This window comes from Elephas maximus, chromosome X (assembly GCF_024166365.1).
Source record: "Elephas maximus indicus isolate mEleMax1 chromosome X, mEleMax1 primary haplotype, whole genome shotgun sequence".
Lineage (NCBI taxonomy): Eukaryota > Metazoa > Chordata > Mammalia > Proboscidea > Elephantidae > Elephas > Elephas maximus.
Window position 1 is genome coordinate 133243981 of NC_064846.1, and position 24155 is coordinate 133268135.

The 24155-nt window shown below is 35.6% G+C and overlaps 1 protein-coding gene across 9 annotated transcripts in view; it reads right to left on the reverse strand.

The window, feature by feature from the left end:
• USP9X (ubiquitin specific peptidase 9 X-linked) overlaps positions 1 to 24155 on the reverse strand; it is a 134171-nt gene that overhangs the window by 51704 nt on the left and 58312 nt on the right. For 6 of the 9 annotated variants that reach the window (XM_049873359.1, XM_049873353.1, XM_049873356.1 and 3 more), the window contains 10 exons: positions 22237 to 22352; positions 21782 to 22033; positions 21566 to 21704; positions 19169 to 19321; positions 18120 to 18224; positions 12948 to 13154; positions 10806 to 10942; positions 8700 to 8848; positions 3467 to 3554; positions 543 to 885 (listed from right to left, as the gene is read on the reverse strand). In XM_049873359.1, coding sequence (XP_049729316.1) covers positions 543 to 885; positions 3467 to 3554; positions 8700 to 8848; positions 10806 to 10942; positions 12948 to 13154; positions 18120 to 18224; positions 19169 to 19321; positions 21566 to 21704; positions 21782 to 22033; positions 22237 to 22352 — 1689 coding nt within the window. The remainder of the gene's footprint in view (positions 1 to 542; positions 886 to 3466; positions 3555 to 8699; positions 8849 to 10805; positions 10943 to 12947; positions 13155 to 18119; positions 18225 to 19168; positions 19322 to 21565; positions 21705 to 21781; positions 22034 to 22236; positions 22353 to 24155) is intronic. The other 3 variants (XM_049873360.1, XM_049873358.1, XM_049873361.1) reach the window with 2 other exon arrangements.

A 24155-nucleotide genomic window follows, 5' to 3' on the forward strand; every position in this document is an offset into this window, starting at 1 on the left:
GGCTCGCAGAAAAATATTTTATATCCAAAAACCAATATGAACTATGTAACAGATGAGACTTCAAAAGCTAGGAGTAATATATCAATAATATCAAGACAGAAAGACTAGCCTTAGTAGAACATGATATTTTACTCTTCCAGGTATTTTAAAACATCACAAGTTAAACCAGTGCCAGTAGAAGTACACATGCATAATCCCTTCTAAACAAAGTCTTCTCTCTTCTGTCCTCTATTGCAATAGCCTTAAATGTGTAATAACCTACAATTCACATTGACATAGAGGAACAAGAGACTAACACTGAATAAAAATGGAGGGAACAGTAACTTCCAAGACAACAGGAACATCAGTGGCAGAGGGACGGAAGGACTGAGGGTGGGTGTGTGTCCACTGCAAAATGACACAAAAAGACGAGCGATTACTAAGCCAGACTCCTGGGACCAGCATCAGAGCAAAATAAATACATATTAATTCATATGCAAAATCAGGATTCTTTACCTATTTGAAAAAATACATGAGATAGAGTGTTTTTACTTTTCACTTACCCTCCAAAGGTAGTCTAAACCTATTAACTCCAAATCATCCATCATATAGGCTCTTCTTTTTGCTACTAGTTTCCCTTCTCGACAATTCACAGCTTTGAAGAATCGCTCAAAACATTTCATTCCATTTTCAGTTAATAGGGATGGATCAAGCTGAAGCACATTACTTTCAAAGAAGTCCTTGTTAATATCAGGATCTAAGTCTGGTTCATCTCCCATCAATTTGGAATACCACTTAAAACAAGCTTCACGATCACAAAGGTAAACTGCATTCTCTGCTAAACACTTCCATATTTGTTTTGCTTGTGGAGCACAGAGCCACAGCTGGCCATCCTTCAACAAAAATCTTAGAAAAACAAAAATTAGCCATTAGGATCTGCATAATTTTATCCTCAGAGACTATTTGGATATGTATAAAATAAAACATTTCTTACAATATATTTTAAGTACAAAAGTTGTTTCAAAAGACCTTATTTCTCAATTTTTATCTGGTACTAAAGAACACTAGATGTTAATGAAGCATATACTGGGCACCTACTATGCGCAAGGGAACTCTGCTAGGTGTTTGGACCTAAACATGAATGAAATACTTGTTCCCTGAACGTGAACAGTTCAGTCTTTGAAACTAGCCATCTTAAAGGAATTTTAATAGGTTATTTGGGTTTAAAATAAAAGATTTCCCATGCTGCTTATATGGCATCACTGAAAAAGTGAAAGTCTACTAAGTGACTTTCACAGATAACCCACTGATATTTAAGAGTTAAAATAGCTTAACTTCTAATACGTTCTGACGATCTAATATCCATCACTCAGTACCAGACCACATTAAACAGAATAACCTACATATGGTTTAGTAAGTTTTTATCTCAATTATCAGTAAGATGCTTGTCAATTACTCAGTGATGTCCCCTAGGGTCTTTTTAGTTGTATGATTCCTGGTTTAGTCATTAAAATAAGACAATAATAAAGTGAATTCTGCTACAACTATAGTCTCTTCCTCAGGTTAGCGAATTTCTTTTAGCATTCATCCACCCACCCAGTCTGCCATGTGAATGACACACAAAGAAAACAGCTCGATTTATTCTGAATTGTAACTTTACACAAAATTCTTAGTTAACATCATAATGGTGGCTCCAGGCCCAGTTACAGAGTAAGGAGTATGCACCAAATGTCAGTATAGGTTTCCTTTCCATCTCAAAGCATTTTTGGATCTTAATTCTAGGGTCCCTTTGATTTTCATAAAATTGCTGAGCTTAAGTGAGGGTTTCTAGCGTCTAGTCCTATCTAATGATGCCCGTCCTGAATTTACAGATAAGGAAACTGGTACAGTAGGAGAGAATCAGTCATTTTCAAAGTTTTAAAAACTTTTTTTTTTTAAATAGCAGCAAAACCCTTCTTCAAACCAAAATCCCATATAGAAGTCCATGGAACTGCCCCAGTTATTAGAACCAAGAAATAAGGAGAAAGTGGAGATCAAACTCCCCACTGTTCAGAAACCTTCAAGGCACCTCCTATGAAGCGCTAATGCTCCAAGGAACGTTTGAAAAATCCCTGGTCTAATGAAGACAGCACAGATTTTAAAGTCAGATAGACTTAGTTGAGTAATCCAGCTCCATCACATACCGGCTGTGCAATTTCAAACCAGGTACTTTAACCAATCTGCATCTTGATTTTCTTATTAATCAAATGGGAATAACGCCCACCTCAATTGAGTGCTATGATTAAATGTAACGTGTTTATTTAACACAAGGCCAAATATACAGCAAGCATTAAACAGTAGGTTTCTTTCCCTTCAGTGAGTTCCTAGAAATCATAAAGATAGGCACTAATACAGCAGGGTCTAGAATAAGTCCTCTTGACTCCTAACTTTAATACAGCAAAAAGGTTTGTAACCATTCTTCTGTTCTAGTAAACCTAAGGGACACAACACATGGCCATCAATAACAATGGCTCTTTATGGCACTGAGTCTCAATCTGGGCAGGCAGGTCCTTTCACCCACATACAAAACACTTCACTTTAAACAAATGCCAAATATCTTAAAATCTGGTGGCTAGAATGCTTCTCAAGTTAAAATCATTATGTAAACACTTATGTAAGTTTTCTTCCATAAATAAGCACACAGTTTAATAAAAGTACATAATTAAAATAGATCAAGGAGAAAAATTCTCTAGAATGTATATTAAAATAATAAATACAATAGATTTCCTGCACCACTGACAAACTGGACATTTTCCTTTAGCACATTTATGGTCCCAATATGCTCTTCTGCTATCTGATGTGTTTTTTTTTTCCATTCATAAAAATTCTTATCAGATGTTCTTTTCAAATCTCTAAGTGTAGAGTCATTAAAAGTTAAATACTACTGAGCAAATCTAGCTAGCCTTGGACTACATTTAACTTTGGCTTAGTGGAATAACCTCTTTTCCTCCTTTCCACCAGAAGTAATGTCACTAACACATGACTTCAGATCACCTTTGTCAGTCATTGCTAGGATACAGAAGGCACTAGAGGACTCAAACCACTTTGTTGGGGTGCTGGTCCAGCAGCCTTTTGTCTCTTTCCCTAGTGCCTGTGACAAAAATAATGTTAACATGGTTGTCCAGTTAACTGTGTCCAATATATAAAAATTTGTTCTTTAAAAACATTTATACTGTAAACAAATATGAAGAACAGCACTGAATCCTAAAGTTCAAAATATGCTGTCCTCAAATACTGCAAAGAAGAAAAGCTGAAACTCAGCCAATAATATTAAAGTATTTAATAATGACCACATAAGGAAATGTCATGTGACTTTTAGGCAATGATGGGAAAACATTCAACTTCAGGGAGGAAAGTCCACCTAAAATAGACTTACATAGAACATTAACTCTGCATGCCTTACCTTAATGTGTCTTAACAAGAGTAACACTAATCGTTTAAAACATACCTAAGGAAGTTGAGCCGTTCTTGGACTTCTTGAACATGACTGTATCTACTTCCAAGCCTCACAGTTTGTGGGTCATAGTCTTCATGGTCTGCAAATTAAAAAGAAAAATCATGACTTACACGGATGGGTACCCACATCACTGCTGCCTTTAATCAAAGGAAATTCAGTTAAACAGTCATTAATGATCAAAAGGCAACCTGACATCTGCTGATAAATCTTGGACTTTACAGTATGGGCCCACAAGTGCCAAAGAGTTCTAGTTGTGTGAGGTAATAATTGAAGTCTTCTAAACCATGAGGTTCTTCTCTGAGCAAAATCTCGACACACTGTAAAGATGAAACTTTTACAATGTCTGGAAGCACAGATGTTTTTGAATCTTTGGTGAAGAAAGGAGTCCCATGTATTATGACTCACTGCTTTTTACTTTTACATGCGTTAGCATATGCCAACAATCCTAAACACAAATTGTCTACTTCCATGAAAGTCAATTTCATCAAAACCTAGGCCTGGAAGCCCTATTTCTCAAGAAATTGGAGAAGATATCAAGTTACATTCCATTATGGATAAATTTTCTTATTCACAGCACCAGTCTTGGAGCATCTGACTAAACACTAGAATTCAGCTGCCTTTTTTTAAAACATGTTCATGCACAACTTTGCATACTTTTTTAGCTGCGACTTAGTAATTTCAACCTTTAGCAATTTTCTAAAGTAATACAAGAATTCCCTTATAACCTTTACCCAGATTCACCAATTGTTTGCACTTTGCCCCATTTCCTTCATCACTCACCATACATGCATGTATCATTTTCTAAACCATTTGTAAACTGGAGACAAGTCCCTTTACTCTGAATACATCAACGTTTATCTCCTAACAAGGACATTCTCTTATATAACCACAGTACAGTTATCAAACACCGTTACTATAGTATTATGTAACCCAGGTTTTCTCAACACTATACTACTGACATTTTAAGGTCAGACAATCTTTGCTGTAGAGGTCTGTCTTGTGCATTGTACGATGTCCAGCACCATCCCAGGCCTCTACGAACTAGATGTCAGTAAAATCTCTCCCTCCACCCTCCAAAGACAATCAATACGGTCTTCAGACATTGCCAAATATCCACGTGGAGCACTGCCAATTTAAACCACAGTCCATGTTCAAGTTTAATCAATTTTCTGATTATGAACCTTTATACTTTTTTTCCAAGCCCAAGACTAAATAAGCATTGCATTTGGTTATCATGTGTTTTTAGTCTTCACAAACCTGGAAAATTCATCATTTGTGTTTCTTGACCTTTTTGAAACTATACACCAATTTTGTTGACCGTCCCTCAAATTGGACATCTCTGATGCTTCCTCATGATTAGACTCAGTTTATGCATTTTTGCAGGAACACTGCAAAGGTGATGTCCCCGTGAGTGCATCGTTATCAGGAGGCACACCTTGTCAGTTCGCACCAATACTCATGACGTTAATTTTGATCACTTGGTTAAGGCAGTTTCCACCAGGTTTCTCCACTGTAAAGTTACTGTTTTTTCCTTCATAATTTGTAAGTTATTCGTGGGGAAATACTTTGAGGCTATTTAAACATCTTTTTTCTTACCCAACTTTTAACCACTAGTTTCAGCATTCCCCTTTTTTCCTTAGGTGTTGACTTTATTTATCAAGAACTAAGACAGTGTAGAACTTTGGGAACATTCAATGGAAGTCGAAGAATAATCAAGAAAAGTTGAAGAAATAAGACCACGAGGAATAGAGTTTTTCTAATACAGGATTGGGTAAGATGAGAAACACTGGTAAACTGTCCCTCACGAAACGAAACCATAACCCTAGACTCGCAGCTATGGTTGAGAGGGAGCTTCCTCTTGTTGGTTGCACCTGCCCAGGGTAGTTTCCATATAATGGAGCTCAGAAAGGAGCAGGTTGTGGCTCAAACACTACACTCTCACTGTAGATTTAGATTTTCTTGAGTAAATGTTCCTCCAACGTTACTAGATTTTCTTAAAGAAATGAATCTCATTAGGATAGTTCCAGAGACATTATGTAATTCTTAAATTTTCTCCAGTAAATGGGTGTTTTGTTGTTAAAAATGGTTGTTTTGTTGGGGAGAATATCTGCCAAGCATCTTATTCTGCCATTCTAGGAGTTAACCACCCTCATCTCTTGGTTTTTTATTTCCATCATATGTTCTACATTTACTGATTGGTATTCTTTATCAGTATGACAGAAAGATTCGTATTTTATTTAATGGGTTGAATTACAATCATTATTTATTTTGCTACTCTAAACAACCCACATTTGGCCATTGAGAGCTAACTTCTGTATCCTTGTGACTCATCAGCATGATTTTCTGAGCACTTCCATACTTTCTGGAATAGGATGTTCAAGGCTCATCTTATACTTTTGTGTCCCAGGGCTGGAAACAGCCATTTCCCCAAAGAGATATAACCTTAATAAACAGATAATAACTAGCTTAATTTTTTTTAATCACAAAGAACCCACACAGATTTAACTTCATAGATGTTGTGTGGGAATGAGTCAGAGCTACTAATCAAGTCTAGCCCAGAATCTTCATTCTAATAGAACTGAGAGATACTCATTAAAGAACGCTTTTTGTGGAAAATGTTCCTAAAAACTGCCAGTGTTAGATGTAAGAGAATGGGAAGAGATGATGGAAATTCGCAATCCTAAAGAAAAAACAGACTCGTATCATAGGGTCACCATTGACTCCACAGCAACAGTTTTTTTTTTTTTTTTTTTTTAAAGGAAACACAACGCAATAATGTGATCTACAATGAAGATAAGTCCCCCAACAGATCTAGAAACCAGGAAAAAATAAACGAAACTTTCAGTAAGTGTTCTATACAGCACAGCAATTATCATCTTTCTAATGGGCTAAAAACCTGAGTGAAAACTGAAAATTGGTTTATGCTTTGTTGTATGTGTATTTAAAAAAATGTTTTAAGAACCACTGGGGAAGCACTAGTGCATGAAGGCAGGAGTACTGAGACAATGAGTAAAAGTTGGAGAGAATAAATTATTTTCCGCCACCAGAGCTAATTTTAAAGTAGGAAGTGAAATCAGCTGACCATGTTACTGAGGAAATATTTTCTCCAAAGTAAAGATGAAAAATACTAGTGGAGATGAAATACAGACAAGTGAGACAAATTCTTAATACTGGTGAAATGGTTACCAGAAATTGAGAACATCAGTGAACTGTGGAAGCTGGATGTTATTTACTGCTTAGTAAGTTTCATGCTTAACGCAATCCATGCATCATTTTTATTATACAGAGGCAAAAACCATAATTTGCTTCAGGATTACAAATTCAGAAATGCTGGTGGTTAATATTACCAAAGAAGTGATTTAATGTCATGAGAAGTTTAACTTAGGGGAATTTTACTAGTTAAAAAAATTTTCAAAAATGAAAAAAGACAGAAGGCAAATTACTTTCCCCTTTTTAAGTATGAGTAGACAGATCAATATTAATCAAAAGATTATTGTACTATATCAGAGGAGGAAAACAAATCAAGATTTGTTAGGAGAAACAGAACGTCTTAAGTCAACGAATTCAGAGGAACATACTAATAGCAAAAATTCTCATGTCTACTATTTGCCAGGTATTGTTCTAGCATACAGAACTTGCCTACGGTCATACAGCTGTTTGAGTCAGGTTTTAAACCTAGGCTATCCACCGATACAAATTCACATCTTTTACTTTGTGGAGATACTGACAATGTAAAGAGGAGAAGCTGAACAGTGCAGATATGACTAAAATGGACAGGACCCTAAATGAGGCTGAACTGCACATGCACCATTCTCTTAACCTCCCTTGCAATAGGGTTTCCAACCTCTAACAATGAAATTCAATGAAACACCACACACAAATTAAATAAATAGAAATTAACATTGAAGCACATATAATTTAGATGGCTCCGCTTTGGGGGAAGGTCTACATGGGCAACTGGGAGAGCTTTGTACCACCAAGGTGAGACACAATCATAAAAAATCTGAGTTATGTTAAACTGAGCCCAAATACTTCAGGGCTAAAGTGTACTGCATGCACATATTTTGTTTCTTGCACTAATTTTGGTCACATTTGATCAAAACATAAACCGTATGGCTGCATGACTATAATGCTTGCCTGTTCTGTCATACTGCTTAGAAGGAACCTAGAACTGAAATAATACAAGATCATAGCTTGGTGCCCATTAGCACCCTGATGCTTATACTGCTATACTGGCCCTTCGATCTATTCCAAGAGTATACTCTATTCTTCATAATAATGAGTACTGCAAATATACTCATTTTTTAAACACACACACACATTCTCTCTCTCGGCTTCTGCAGAGCCAAACAAAATGAGTGCTTAAATCCTACTCATTTAATGTAACATTCAATTAACTCATGCTCTAATTCTATTAACACTGGAAATATAAAGTATTTTTAATCAATATTCTGGGAAAAATTTTGAGCCTACAAGGCAGATTTTTTTTTTTTTGGGGCCTATAAACTTGGCATAAAACAGAGGAGTATGTACTAAGGAACACATTTGTCCCCTAGCATACACACACACTCTGATGTAACTGTCAGACAGCAAAACAGTTTTGAAACAGGGCTCCACATATGGCAGGCACTCAAACACTGTCTGCTGAAATCACATGAAGCTTTACCACAACTTCAAACTCTGAGAACCAATTAAAACATGATGACTCCTACAATCTCCTGTCTCTATTCTTGTGAATCTTTAATTCATAAAATCCAAAACACTTATGAAACATGGACTTAAGATAAAAGAACTGTAATACATGCAAAAACAGACTTAGACAAACTTATTAACAGAAGATTTCTTACAGGTATGTTTTGAGTCAAGTTTTCTTAAAAACTAAAGGTGGTGGTAGTAAGAAAAAAAGGTTGAAAATGAGTCAAGTACATACCTAGGAAGAAAACAACCAATTGTAGTACAGGCAGGCAGAGCTCCCAGGCAGGGAAAAAAAAGAAATCAGTTTAACAAGGAGAGCAGGGAAGCACAAGCACTTAGCAAAGAGCCTTGAAATGCTGGCCTGGAGTTTAGGTTGTGCAAGATTCCGGAGTATGTAAATTGTTAAGCTCATAAAGAAACACAATAACCAATTATGTTGTCATTTCTAAGGTAATTAACACAAACCAAAAAAAAATGGCTGGGAAGTTGCTGTTATTTCCCATAGTTAATCTTGGCTTACAGTACATACCTCTAGCATACAGTCTCATGCTTTCCATGTAAGTTGCGAGGTTTTCTGCTACCAAAGTAACTAGGGCATGATTGTGCTGAAGTTGATTGATTAAGTCATGGCGATAAAATACATGGGGACTTCGCTGAGTTTGACTGAAACGAGAAGAACTTAATAATATAATTAGGCAATTAAACTCTGTTGTAATCAAAAGTTTATACAATATACATTCTTAGTTACTAGTTTAAAAACTTAAAATGGTTTCATTCGTAACAGAATTACACTTTTGTCCATTTACTTCCTTTGATGACAACAGCAAGCCATTTAAAATAATGCCTTGAAAAAATTTTTTTTAATTTTACATGAAAACCACGCGTCAATAATTCCAACCTCATCCCATAGGCGTCTCCTTCAGTGGACTGATTTCTATGGTCTACCCCTATATTACACTAGTACCAAAGCACTCGCTAAGTTTACATGATTATTACAAAACAATTACAAAATAGAAGCATTCCTTGTACGAACAGAATCACAAATATTATGCTATGACTGTAGCAGAGAAATATAAGCAAAAGAAAATGCTTCAAGTAAAATTTTATTTAACAGCCCTTCAGGGTATATTCTGCAAAACTTGGCTATAGCCAAGTCTGCCCATAGGTGTCACCAGAAAGACATCTAGTTCCTTTCCAACCTCTTTTGCCGCCTTTATGAAAGCCAATCAACTATCACAACCATTACTATTTTAATGGAGACGAAGCCACTGTTTTTTTTTTTTTTTTTTTGGCAAGCGTATGTAAACTACTATCTAAAACAAACAAATTCGTCTGAAAAAGGACAAGAGGCGTACAGACAGTGGGCCAAATATACGTAAAATATGTCCCCTTAAATAAATGTCACTGTTATTTCCTTTTTTTTTTAATAAGGTGTATGTCCAAATTTTTGCCAGTATTTATCCATATAACTTTCCAATTTCGTATTTTTTCCAGGCTTGGGAAAAAAATAAAGCAGAAGTTTGAGTTTAATATGAAACACTTATGTAGCCTTTCTTACTTTTTAGGCATAACCCATAGCAATCTGAGAGTTGTAAAGGATCTGAGCAATCACCTAACCTTACACATAAGAAAAATAAGTTCCAAAAGATTAGACAGCCTTTCTAAGATCATATTAGAAACAAGGTTCACAGCCAGGAATCCTGGCTCCATTGTGAATATTCTTTCACTACAACTAGCTCCTTCTGCATTGTTTTTCCTTTTCATGCTATTACCGGAAACCCTGGTTGCATAGTGGTTAAGAGCTACAGCTGCTAACCGAAAGGTTGACAATTCGAATCCACCAGGAGCTCCTCCAAAATTCTACAGGGCAGTTCTACTCTGTCCCATAGGGTCGATGTGAGTCAGAATTGACTCGATGGCAATGGGTTTGGTTTTTTTGTTTGGTATTACCAGAAAGGAGTCCTGGTGACACAGTGCTTAAGAGCCTGGCTGCTTACCAAAAAGTTGGCAGCTCAAACTCACCAGCCACTTCTTGGGAACCCCATGGGGCAGGGGCAGTTCTACTCTGTCTTATAGGGTCGCTAAGACTCAGAATTGACTCGATGACAGCAGGTTTTTATTACCAGAAAACACAAGGACAAATTTTTCCAGTAACCAGAAATTGGCATCTAAGATAGTATATTTAAGCACAGTTATTTAAGAGAAATTTAGCTAAAATAAGCCAGGAAAAAAATTTATATAAGAACTACCATTACAATATGGAATTTAGGGTGGACACTGGGCAAAGAAAAGGAAGGAAGGATAAAAGGAAATGAGTAGTGAGATTAATAGGCACAAGACATGCCATGAAAACTGTCTGGCGTACTTGTTAGAAATAAGAAAGAATTCTGAAGAACCTGAAGGTAATTATCACCATCTTGATTCTCATACTTATTCACTTTATCAGTGACTTGCTCTCTCATCAATAAAATAAAGAACCTGGGTATGATGAAGGATTCTTCTTTTGTTTCAAACTAACTCTTCTTTTAGGCTCCTGTTACCTCACTCTAATTGTCTTTCTTTGAAATTTGCTTTTACCAACTAATATGCTATAATACTAAATAAAAATATTGAAATTCTATGTTAAAAGCCTTACCTCAAGTTTTGAGGTGCTTCACCAAACAAACTACAAATTTCTCTAATTTGTTTCAGTGCGGGAATTACCCATTTGTCATTTGTGCGAAGTTCTTCTATAAAGCGATCTATCCACTGGATCTTTTGTGTGTCACGGTCCTTGAACAAACAATTTCAGTGTTTTATATACATCAATATTCAGGAGTATTCTACCTTCAAATTATTTTGAGAATAATAAAACAGAAGCTCTACTTGTAAGATTAGCATCAAACGATTGTTGTTCTTGTAGTAAAGAGTTTAATGTAAAAAAAAAAAACTCTTATTTTTATTTCACATTTACTACCAATATTCCAAAAAGTAAAGTACTACTATAAAAGCTCAGTATTACATGGGCTCAGATATAGCTATGCAAAGATATAGATCCTAAGTGTTAGATACATTGACAGAAAGCCTGATTTTAAAAATTTGCCATAAAGGTATTATCCAATGTTTTAAGCGATTCTACCATCAAAAAATTTAGCAATAGCATAGAACTGATTATTACTCTATGGATTTGTTTTCAGAACTTTTTTCTAACCACAGTAACACTGAAATTTATATTTTACCAGGAAAATGATGGTATGACAACTATGCAAGTTAAAACAAATCGTCAAAATAAAAAACATATCCACATACACAAAAGTAGAGAAGGGGACAAAGACAGGCACTAGCAGTTACAAATTAAAAATGCTGTAAAACTCAAAACTGTTTCAAATAATATTTCACTTCTCATACTTTATTCACTCGTTAACAGTAATCAGAAGTGCAGGTTTGGTTACCTAATAAATTTATGTAAGTTTGGATTATTTTTATGTGTATATACTGGAAAACGAAAACAATTACGTGTGTGTGTCCCAACTCCTAATATTTGGGATTATCTCTGCAATACGTTCACATTTGTTTTGTTGATAACAAAACTAGATTCATACTCTAAGTGTTTTGCATCAAACACTTTCTATATCAGTAAGTCTTTCTACATCAAATAACCAGTTTTCAATGGCTGTCGAATATACTGTATAAACTATTGGTAATTATTCAGGACGTTTCCAAGTGTCCATGTCTATAAAACACTAATAAATGTCCTTCTGTGTATCTCTTTGTGCCCTTTTCCAATCAATTCTAAGAAATTTCTGTAAATTGAATTGCTGGCTTCAATACTGTTCATATATTTCTGACTCTTTTAAAACATTTATACATGATCAAATATATCCTGCTCTTGAAAGCACAGAGGGGAGGGGGAGGTTGTATAATGATGTTTAAAAATTTGTTTCCCATACAAAAAATGAAGGATGAAGCTGAAAAAGGCAACATTCTACTAAGTTCAATGAAATCCAATAGCTATTTATGAATTAACGAGGAAAACTGCCAGGCACTAATACTAATGGATAGGAGGAGCTACTCGTTGAACTGTTGATAGCAAATGTACTCCTCCTTTGATTCATGATTCCCCAAATGGTTTCTCAGTTTAGCGCAATAATTTAAACTTAAGATTGTTTTTACTTAACAAACTGTCACAATCAAATATAATTAAAAACAAAACAAAACAAAACACTGAGTATCCCCTGAATCAGGCACACCTACTTAAGTTTATTTTCCTAGCTCTTACCTAAATTTCAGTTTATCAGTGCAGCCAAAACTTTTACTAACAATTGGGAAATTAATTGTTCAGGAATGTTCATTTAACCGTGTGTTAAAAGATACACAATGCTACAAGTTAGAATACACGGAAGCTGTTATGTGATTTGCTCACAGGAAAGGCACTGTTTTATTGTTTAGAAAATTCTACTCATTTTTCTTAACTTCCTATGTGCAAGGAAAACCTAATTTCTCTTACCTCTAAAAGGCCCTACATCAGTTTTAGTATTTTACAATCTATTTGAAACTGGTATTTCAGCACCATACACTTGAAATCCTACCATTAAGTAATCTGTTTTGTAAATACTTTCCCAAGGAAAATAAATTGCTTTATTTTCTACACAAACCTTGCTATGGAGACATAAAAAGAGGAAGGCAGACTAATTTGAAGAAAAATAAGCCAATTCCTGAAAATCACTTCAAGAACAACCGTGTCAGAATATCCTGTAACTAAGCCATCCTAAATGTGGAAAAAGGAACATGCCCTTACCTGGGAGCAACTATAATCTAGTATTTTTATGTGGGCACTGAGAGCCAGATCCATAATGTCTACAGGCACATCATCACTGTGGGCCAGATTCCACAAAAGGTTCAACACTTTGTGTGCCATTACACCATCTTTATCATCTTCTGCCAGACGCCGTATCAGCTCAAGTAGCTTTTCACGTTGTTTTTTACTTGCATTTGTCCAACTTGCCTAGAAAAAAATTTAAAGGGCATGAAAATAACACATATTTGGTTGTCACTGCTTAAATTGTCAGTGGGTTAACTATATTCATCAGAAAAACAGCATAGCTGAGTACAGAATTACTCAAGTAATATCTGAGAGATAACTTCATAGTAGTCAGAGGGCAGACTTCAATCCCTGGCCTCTACCCACTAGTTGGCAGGGGCACACCCCTCCCCCTAGTTGTGATAACCGAAAACGTCTCCAGACATGGCCAAATACAATGGCCCTTGGATGAGAACCACTGCCTTAAATATAGTCTGTTACTTGAGACTTTAAAATTTTATTAGGAGAAGCAAACACCTCATGAGATTGGCTTTGGGTTTGAAGGCTTAGGACCACAGTCGTCTCATGGGACAGCTCAATTAATTGGCACAATATAGGTTCGTAAAGCGTATGTTCTATATCCCAAGGTGGTGAGCAGTGTCTGGGGTCTTAAAAGCTTGCGAGTGGCCATCTAAGATACAACTACTGGTCTCTCTACTCACCCAGAACAAAAGAAAAAGAAGGAAACCAAAAAACTCAGAAAAGAAAGTAGTCTACAATACTAATAATGTACACAAACGACAGCCTCATATACTCTGAGACCAGAAGAATTAGATGGTGCGCAGCTACCGCTACTGACCGTTCATTCTGATCAGGGCCACAACAGATGGATCCCAAGAGAATGAGAGAAAAATGTGGAACAAAACTGAAATTCTTATAAAGTCCAGACTTACTGGTCCGGCTGAGACAAGAGGACTCCCTGGACTATTGTCCAGTGACACTCTTTAAACCTTAAACACAAATTATCCCTTGAGAGCACCTTTTAGCTCCTTAACAGACTGGCTCATAAAACAAGGAATATCACCCCTGAGTAATGAATTAGCTCCTTTTATGAGACCAAATGGTCAAAAATTACTCTGAACCAAAGACGAGAAGGTAAGAAAGAATTCAAGGAAATTACAGTACTAGAAATAGTACAAGTAAAACAGAATGAAAGAGAATAATGACATCGTGGAAAATATAATCAATATCACTGAGTAATTTGTAAAAAAATTTATATAGACACTATTAAATGGGAACCTGATTTGCTATGTAAATATTCACCTTAAACATATTTTTAAAAATTTTATTAAAGGATGGCAAAAACAACTTGATATTACTTTTCAAAGTAAAAGATTACAGAGCAATGTGCATTATACATTGAAAGCAAAACCATAAAGACACAGAAGTAGTCTATGACAAAGTCTGTCATCAGCCAATAAAAATAATCTCGAATTTACACAAAAATAATGCAACAATGCTGTTTTGATGTAAAAGGCAACAGAATACTCATTTAAAACTCTAAAATGGTTAATTTAAATACCCATTTAATATAACATGGTTGTCAGAACTGGGAAGGGGAAGAGTGTGGGGAAGGAGTTCTCATGGCATCTAGTGGGTAGAGGCCAAGGATGCTGCTAAACAGTATGGAAAAAGCTGTATAAGTATAAATATGCTCACCAGTGTTTATTAGAAAATTAACTGAACTCAACGTAATGTCAAACAGTAGAAGAATGATGAAGTAAATTACAGGAAATCCTTTCAATGGAGTTATTACACAGGCATTTACACTGATAAATATGGAACGTCTTGGAAGACAAACTTGAGTGCTTCTAATTCTTCCATGCGACAGAGGAGAACTGCTCCATACGGTTTTCTAGGCTGTAATCTTTACAGAAGAAGATCGCCAGGTCTTTCTCCCACGGAGCTGCTAGGTGCCTTTGAACCACCAACCTTTCTGTTAGCAGCCCAGCGCTTAACCACTGCACCTCCAGGGCTCTTCCTAATTCCTCTTAAAAAACCAAAACCCACTGCCGTAGAGTCAATTCCGACTCATGGCAACCCTATTAGCTCCCTCGAAATAATGTAAGAAATATGAAAACTGCTGAAGTTATAAGAAAAGACTAGTATTAACACTATGTTACAATTATGAATATCTGGATAACATTATAAAAGAGACAACCAGGCATAATGTGCCTCCTGAAGGAGGAGCACATAACCAACTATGAAGCATTCTAGCAAAAGGGAGGAGAAAATCAAGCCTCTATATCGAACTACTAATACACATCAAAGCAACAAACATTTCCTTCAACAAATAAATTGTAAGGAAAGAATCAGATAAAAAGGGAGAACTACAGACCCAAAAAGACTTAAAACATGTATCAACCAATTACAAAGTACAGACCATATTTGGATTCTAGGTCAAACAAGCTTCTAAAATAAAACCTGAGACAACTGGAAGTTTTAAACACTGCCCGTTTTTTGTTTGTTTGGTTTTTTTCCATAAACAAATCTTTATTCACATATCCATTTACTTCTATAAGACAGAATACTGGATGTGGGACTAATGATTTAAAATATGTGGACATTTTTCAGGCTCACATACATATTGCTTCATTGCTCTCTATAAAGTTTGCACCTAAAAAACAGTTGCAATTCTAATTTAATAGGTCTAAGGTAGAACACAATAACTGGTATAAAATTTTTTCTTCTATTATAAAATAAACATCTAGAAACACTGTAAATGTATACTATTACTATAGTATAACGCAAACACCTATTTAACTATCAAAAAAAAAAAAAGCCAATTGTCATCAAGTTGATTCTGACTCATAGTGCCCTAATATATTACAAACAGAACTGTTCCATAGGGTTTTCTCAGTTGTCATCTTTATAGTTGATTGCCAGGCCTTTCTTCTGAAGCACTGCTGGGTGGATCTGAGCTGCCATGCTTTAGATAGCAGCTGATCGCAAACCACTTGCACCACCCAGGGACCTTATGTAACTATTACCCACGTCAAAAAGAACACTTAGTAAGCAACATTCTAAGACGCAAGCTGGAACCTTTTAAGTTTCTGTTCATGGCAACAAGCTGCGTAAGTTCTTGTGTGGCTATTCTTTTCTCCAACCTTCTGTTTAATAAGACTCATCCATATGGCTGAGTTGCTCTCATCTGTTCATTCTCATTGCCATGAAGTATTCTATTTCACGAACATACCACGGTTTATTTACTCATATTACTGCTTATCCAACCTCCACAGCACCCTGGTGGCGTAGTGGTTAAGTGCTGCAGCTGCTAACCAAGAGGTCGGCAGTTCGAATCTGCCAGGCACTCCTTGGAACTCTACGGGGCAGTTCTACTCTGTCCGATAGGGTCACTATGAGTCGGGATCGACTCGACGGCAGTGGGTTTTTTTTAATAGCAGTTTTTGCTATTAAAAATTGTGCTACAAATGTTGTTGACCTGTATATCCTTGTGCATATGAGTTTCTCTAGAGTATATACTCAGAAGTCAAACTAATATGTCAAAAGACATAAGAATTTCATACTTTACCCAAAAGGCCAAACTATCTTCCAAAGTGGCTGTAGTAACATATATTCCCATCTGCAGTCAGTATAATCGTTATTTTTAACAAGAAACCTCTGTGATATAATGCCAGCTATTAATAGAACATACTTTTTTAACACTGATCCACAAATTCACCAGCTACTTGGGCTTTCACAAAGCCAACCCTAACAACTGGACAGAGAAAACTACTATACAACATGGCCTTAAAAAGTGTCCAATGACACCAATGGAGATATGACTGTAAGGGTTCTTGGGCTACATTATGAATTACATTTCCATTAAGACTCCAGAATACCTGAATACCTCTCAGTTTTCACTGCAACCCATCACCCTTCCCATCAGTCCCATACTTTACTTGAACATATTAACAAAAATAAAAACTGCCAGAGTAAATAAATCCAAAATGGTAACTGGAAAAAGACATTCATTATTTATAAGGACTATTATTATTTTTATAAAAACAAACACCATAGTAGGGAGGGGGCGGGGCAATCACTAACTAGATAGTAGATAGATAGGAATTATCTTAGGCGAAGGGAAGGACAACACACGATACAGAGGAAGTCAGCACAACTGGACTAAACGAAAAGCTAAGAAGTTTCCTGAACACAACCAAATACTTCAGGAACAGAGTAGCAGGGGTGGGAGTCTGGGGACCATGGTTTCAGCGGACAACCAGGTCAACTGGCATAACAAAGTTTATTAAGAAAATGTTCTGCATCCCACTTTGGTGAATGGCGTCTGAGGTCTTAAAAGCTAGCGAGCAGCCATCTAAGATGCATCAATTGGCACCAAACCAACAGGAGCAAAGAAGAATGATGAACACCAAAGACATAAGGAAAATAAGAGGCCAAGAGACAAAAAGAGCCACATAAATCAGAGACTCCATCAGCCTGAGACCGGAAGAACTAGATGATGCCCAGCTACATAACAGAGAGTCCCTAGCAGACCAGGAGTGAAGTGGGGTGCAGAACTCAAATTCCAGTAAAAAAAAAAAAAAAAAAACACACCAGACTTAATGGTCTGAGACTGGAGGGACACGAAAAGACATGGCCTGTGTTAATCCAGAACTAAAATCATTCCCAAAGCCAACTCTTTAGACAAAGATTAGACTGGACTATAAGACACAAAATGATACTCGTGAAGCGTGTGGTTCTTAGCTCAAGTAGACACAGGAGACTAAATGGGCATGCTCCTGTCCGGAGGTGAGATGAGAAGGCAAAAAGGGACAGGAGCTGATAGAATGGACACAGGAAATCCGGGGTGGAAAGAGGAAGTGTACTATCACATTATAGGGATAGCATAGTAATTAGGGTCACGTAACAATGTGTGTATAAATTTTTGGATGAGAAACTAACTTTCGCTTAAAGCGCAACTGAAAAAAACAAACAAACACCAAGTCCCCACTAGAAAAGAAAACAATAGCAATTCCTTCACACCAGAGATTGTTTAAAAAGATTTCTATTGAAGTATTTATTGGTTAAGATCAACTCCTGAATCAATTAATTAATTCTATTTAAAATGAAATGGTAATATTTTTATACTATGTTAACTATTACTACCTTAAAGCAATCAAAAAGATGATCAAGTTGTTCAGGAGAAAAATCCCACGCCAATTTTGCCAGTAGATCATGTACATTCTTCACAATGGCTTCATGTTTTCCCGCCTGTTGAGATGAGAAAACAAAAACAAAGAAAACCATGGCATACTAGAATTTGAGCAACAGATAAGTAGTACAGACTGCCTGCTAATAACTATTAATTAATAAAATAGTCCCATCTCTTTCATCTAACCTTGTAACATAAGAAAATAACAGTTTAAATGCTTTAGAACTAACATCTAAAACTTGATTAACTCGATTTCCTGACATAAATTGTTAATGCGTACTTTGGGAATTTACATGAACCTTTAGTACAGTTTTATTCAATTTAACATGTCAATTTCAATACTGCCAGTAGGAGAAAAATAAGGCACACTAATGGTATTGTGGAGCCCTAGTGGTACAGTGATTAAGAGCTCAGCTGCTAACCAAAAGATCGGCAGTTCAAATCCACTTGCTGCTCCTTGGAAACCCTATGGGGCAGTTCTACTCTGTCCCATAGGGTCGCTGAGTCGGAATCGACTTGACGGCAATGGGCTTGGTTTTTTAACGGTATTGTTTCAAAGCTGGAACCTTTAAGCCCTCAAAGATGAATGTTTTCTTGGTTTCTATAGACCTAAAAAAAAGAAAGCTTTTAAATCTAAAACTCAACAATCTCATGTTATCCATAGGTAGGAACCTATCATTAAGATAATCAAAGGAATTTACATAGTTTCCAGCTCTGAAAAACTTATCATTCTGAAAAATTACAAATTCTTCAGAATAATTATTACAGGTCCTTATAAATAATTTGGTGATTCGACTCTTCTGACATTGCAGGGTTTTTCTTTTCCATTCTATTAAATCTATGAGGAAACAAATTATAGGATGGCTTATACTCTTTCAGTAGACAACAAGCATTTAAACAAATATAAGCCTGCATGCCATTTCACAACTGCCATTATTTCTTTAGTTAAGAATTATCTTTCTTTTAAAAATTAAAACAGCCATTATTTTATTAAATTTCTTACCTGTGCTGCCCAGATGTTATCAAGATCTTGTAAAGTCAGAGCTTTTTCTTTGATGACAAAACGAAGAATCTTCTCTAGCTTTTCTACATACTGTGGTTGATGAAGACTATCTCGCAAGACTATGGATAAGATATTATTCTGCTGTATCCATTCCTAAATATAATTCAAAAAATTGTTTCAAAACAGAAACTAAAAAAGCAGCTTTAAAATATATATATAAAGTATTGTCCACACTTTTAAACATTAATCAGAATCTAGAAACACATTCTTAAGCTGTAATACACTAATGTAACATGCTTATCTGTTACTGTTAAATTATAAACACATTACAATAATTTCATAGAGCTGAATTCTGCACATACACAAATGCTTCCATGAATTAGAAAACCTGAAATCATTAAAAAAAAGATTCTACCCCAGCATTTAGTAAGAAAAAAATTATTTAAGTGCAGCAACCAGCACTGTTTAGGTAGTGTGGGTACAGGTTCAATTTTAGGATCTTTGTATTAGTTATGCCAGTTTTGCCACAAAAGGATGTTTTCATCTTGGGTTAAAAGGCATCTATTATATTTTTTACTTTTATTCATTAACTGACTACCATGTGTCCGACACTCTGACTGCTTATTCATTAGCTCCTTAAGCTTTAAAACAATCCTAGTGACGGATGTATTATCCTATTATAGGAAAGTAAACAGGCTTAAAAGCGTTGTAACTGGTATCTGAATCAAGTCTGCATGCTTTCAAAGTCGGTATTTTTATAACACTATGCTATGCTGCTTGGTTGGTATTTAATATCTATAACCAATAGAAGAAAGCACTAACTCATGATACAAAAGAATAATCCACACTGTACGATTTTACAGTATTTCACTCATTGAGAATAAAAAGTAGTTGATCCCAAAATGAACTAGACAAGCCTACTTCTCAACTGGTAAAAAACTAATTATATTTCTAATCCATTACAGACAGGTTTTTTTTTTTAAATACAATAAAAATGTTGTGGAAATGCCACGTTGCTGCAAAAGTTTCTAAACATTTAATGTCATCTTTTCTGTGTTTATCTAGGACTGGTAACAGTTCAAACACCACGCCAATCATCAGGCAACACTCCTGAGGAGCTCTGTGCTAGACTTTTCAAAACGTGGACAAACCACACATACAAAACCAGATATCTACCACCTGATCCCATAACACTGGACCAATGTCCAAGCACAACTCCAGATACTTTTTCTTCTTGGATTAATTTTATCATGGTAAACTCTCTCTCTCTATATATGTATATATATATATGTGTGTATATATATATCTCACAAGAAATCTGCCATTCTAACCACTTTAAAGAGTACAGTTGATATTAATTACACTCACCATGTTGTATGTCACCACTATGTCCAAAAGCTTTTTTGTCACCTCAAACAAAAACCCAGTATCCCTTAAACAATAACTCCCCATTTCCCCTTTCCCTAATCTGTGGTAACCATTAGTAATTTTCGGTCTTTATGCATTTGCCTATTCTAAATATTTCATATAAGTGGGGTCATACAATATTTGTCCTTTGGGGTCTGACTTATTTCCCTTAACATAATTTTTTCAGAGTTTGTCCGTACTGCAGCATGTATCACAATTTCATTTTTCTATGGCTGAATAATAGTCCATTGTATGTATATATCACATTTTGTTTATCTATTGATGGATATTTGGTCCTTTCCACCTTTTCGCTACTGCCCCACATACCTTTTACACATTCTAATAATTATTTTCCCTATTAAACTAAGGCTCCTTTAGGACAGAGTTCTTCTACAGATGTTTCTCCAGTACTGTCACAGGGTATGCAGTCACAAAATACTAGCTAAGTAACTGAACTGGCATACTTATTCATTTTAAGACTACAATATATACAAATATCTATGGTAAATAGTTCCCTAAACTTTTTATAAGTGCTTAAAAAATAAAGTTATGAATCATGATAAAATATTAGTTCATACAGATCTTATCCCATTAATCATATTGTCTGAAAATCTTTTAACTGGGACTGGTTAAATTAACAATAGATCATTCATTTAACACCAGATACTATCCCATCCATCCCCAAGATTCACTCTATCTGTTCCATTTCAACCAAATCCACGTCCCTACAAGCTAGTAATTACTTCAGAACACCTACACTCAACAGTAAGTTTACCAAAGACGTACTAAGTTATCCATATCACTACTGAATAGTTACTACATTATGTAATTACTACAAAAAGCTCTCAGGATTAAACAGTCATAAATCAATCAAAATACTTCCCAATTTAAAGGTTTACTTAATCTTAGTATTACTAATTTTAACTAGGCCTATCCTAATTTTTGACGTAAGTAGATTCTTATTCATAAAAGAAGAATCAAAGCACTTACTGCCATTCGCTCAGCTGTGAGCCACTCTTCCTCCTCGGGATTACCATGCCGATGGGTATAATATGATACACTAGATATAACTTTATTGACTTCATTCAGTGCATTCATCTTTCCATTGAAAGAAGAAATCTGCAATAATCTATTAAGAGAAATCTGGTGTTAGGTATGACTCCAAAAATTTACACAAGCAATTGTTTCAAGAGGTAAGTAGCTTACCGAAGTATCATTTTTAACCTAAATATTTCTAAATTTTTTACAGTTTCTTCCTGTCCTGGAACCCTTGAAGCTAAATTCTTCAAAGATTTAATTATCATTGAAAGGGCGTCGTTTTTGGCTTCATTCTTAGCTTCTTTTTTCAGTTCTTCATCAGTTAAGTTTTCTAAAAACTGTGGAACCATTTCTATGACTGGAAGGAAGTACTTTTTCACTGTATGAAGAGTGAGAAACTCATAACATTGTCCAAATGGTCTGAAATAAGGAAGACAGGAAACGTCTGTAATTCTAACCTTCTTAAAATCAACTAGGACTTAAACTTTCAGAGTATTTTATATCACTTAAAATACTAACTTAAGAGGAAACCACACTTGAAAATAGAAACTCAATTTTTATCAAGCAGTAAAACAGCAATTTCTATAGTATGCTGAACATTGATTTAAAAAAATTTAACTTACTTAATAAGGGCTGCAATTATTTGAACGTTTAATGCTGTTCCATTAATAAAACGATCATGTAAAATCTGGAACCCATTTAAAGTGCCAAATTTGTTGAGAAGATCCACTAGCCAACCCTGCAATACAGTTAATGATAAAAGTTAATTTCCTGCTTTTAAGGGGGGGGAAGGTACTATATCTGAAGCAATTTCTTGATTGAAATATACTAGAAGGAAGAAATTTCACTATGTCAAATCTTCTTTGAAAAGACCATAACATACTGTATTTTGTTCACAGTAACCCCACCTGTAAGAGAGCAGCAGCATAAGTAGCATGTACTTAAGTAGATCAATGGGGCCACAACTCTTTTTGCCTGTACCAATAATATAGCTGGGGAATAGGAATTAAAAGCTATGCTTCTATTTTAGGAACACTACCATATGAGAATATCTTCTAATTATCTGAAAATGTCTTGTATTAAACAAAATTTTAAGGGAGTAAAGACTTCAAAAAAAAATTTACTTGGTAACCTAAGATAATGAATTTTGAATCCATTCTTGTTTGTAGCTGTAAATAACTTCAATTTCCCTAAAACCATAATCTCAAAGCCTAAGAGTAAAATGTCAATTAAAAACTAATTCCTGGTGTAAATAGCTGTTATTCCCTAACTAGAACATACTGGTTAATGCCTTTGCTCCAGGTACCACCATACAATACAACGGAGTGTCTTTCAACCTTTTCCCTAAGGGACAGCAGCAACTCAAAGTACAATGCAACTGGGATAGGCATCGGTTGTATAAACCAAAAACCTATTACCATGGAGTGAATTCCAACTCATAGTGACCCTATATGACAAAGTCTAAGGCTGTAATCCTTACAGAAGCAGACTGCCACATCTCTCCCGCAGAGTCAGTGATGGGTTTGAACTGCTGACCTTTTCGTTAGCAGCTGAGTGCTTACCACTGAACCACCAGGGTTCTATTAACTACCGTATTCTTTCTATAAAGCAGTTACTTTTTATTTAGCATTTTCTATTTCTCTTGGGGGAGGTGTCTGTCTATATTTATTTTAAATAGCTGTAGAGGTTATTTTTAAGGCTTAGTAGACAGCTTGACTTGTAGGGGGCAGTTTTTCTCATTTTACCCTCAGTGTTTTGTTAACTGGCTTTTTAGACGAAGGCAAGATATAAAAGGTTGTCTTAGGTACGTTAATTCTAGGTATATTTGATTCTTACACATACAAACCAAACCAAACCCACTGCTGTCGAGTCGATTCTGACTCATAGTGACCCTACAGGATAGAGTAGAACTGCCCCATAGAGTTTCCAAGGAGCGCCTGCAGATTTGAACTGCCAACCTTTTGGTTAGCAGCCATAGTACTTAACCACTATGCAACCAGGGTTTCCTTCTTACACATACATAGCCTTTCAATTCATTTTAAGTTTTCACATATAGAAATGCATTTAGCTATACAACCAGGGGCCCTGATACTGCAGCTGTTAAGCGCCTGATTGATAACCAAAAGATCAGTTCGAAACCATTAGCCGCTCCATGGGAGAAAAATGTGGCAGTCTGCTTCCATAAAGTTTACAGCCTTGGAAGCCCTATGAGGCAGTTCTAAACCCTATAGGGCAGTGCTACTCTGTCCCACAGAATGGCTAATGAATCGGAATCGACTCCAAAGGCAACAGGTTTGGTTTTGTTTAATGGTTGCTTTCACACAATTTTATGAGAATCTAAACTAAATTATCTAATCAACCAACTATCACACTTCTATATGAGTTCACAAGAGTGCTTTCCTAGCCTTTTTCTTTGATTTTAAAAAGGCTAATTAAAAAAAAAAACCACACAATAAAAATCTGAACACTTAATTCACTAGTCCCTTTTGGCATTCAGCAATTTTAAGAAAGTGCATGCTAATTATAAATTTCTTTTATTACG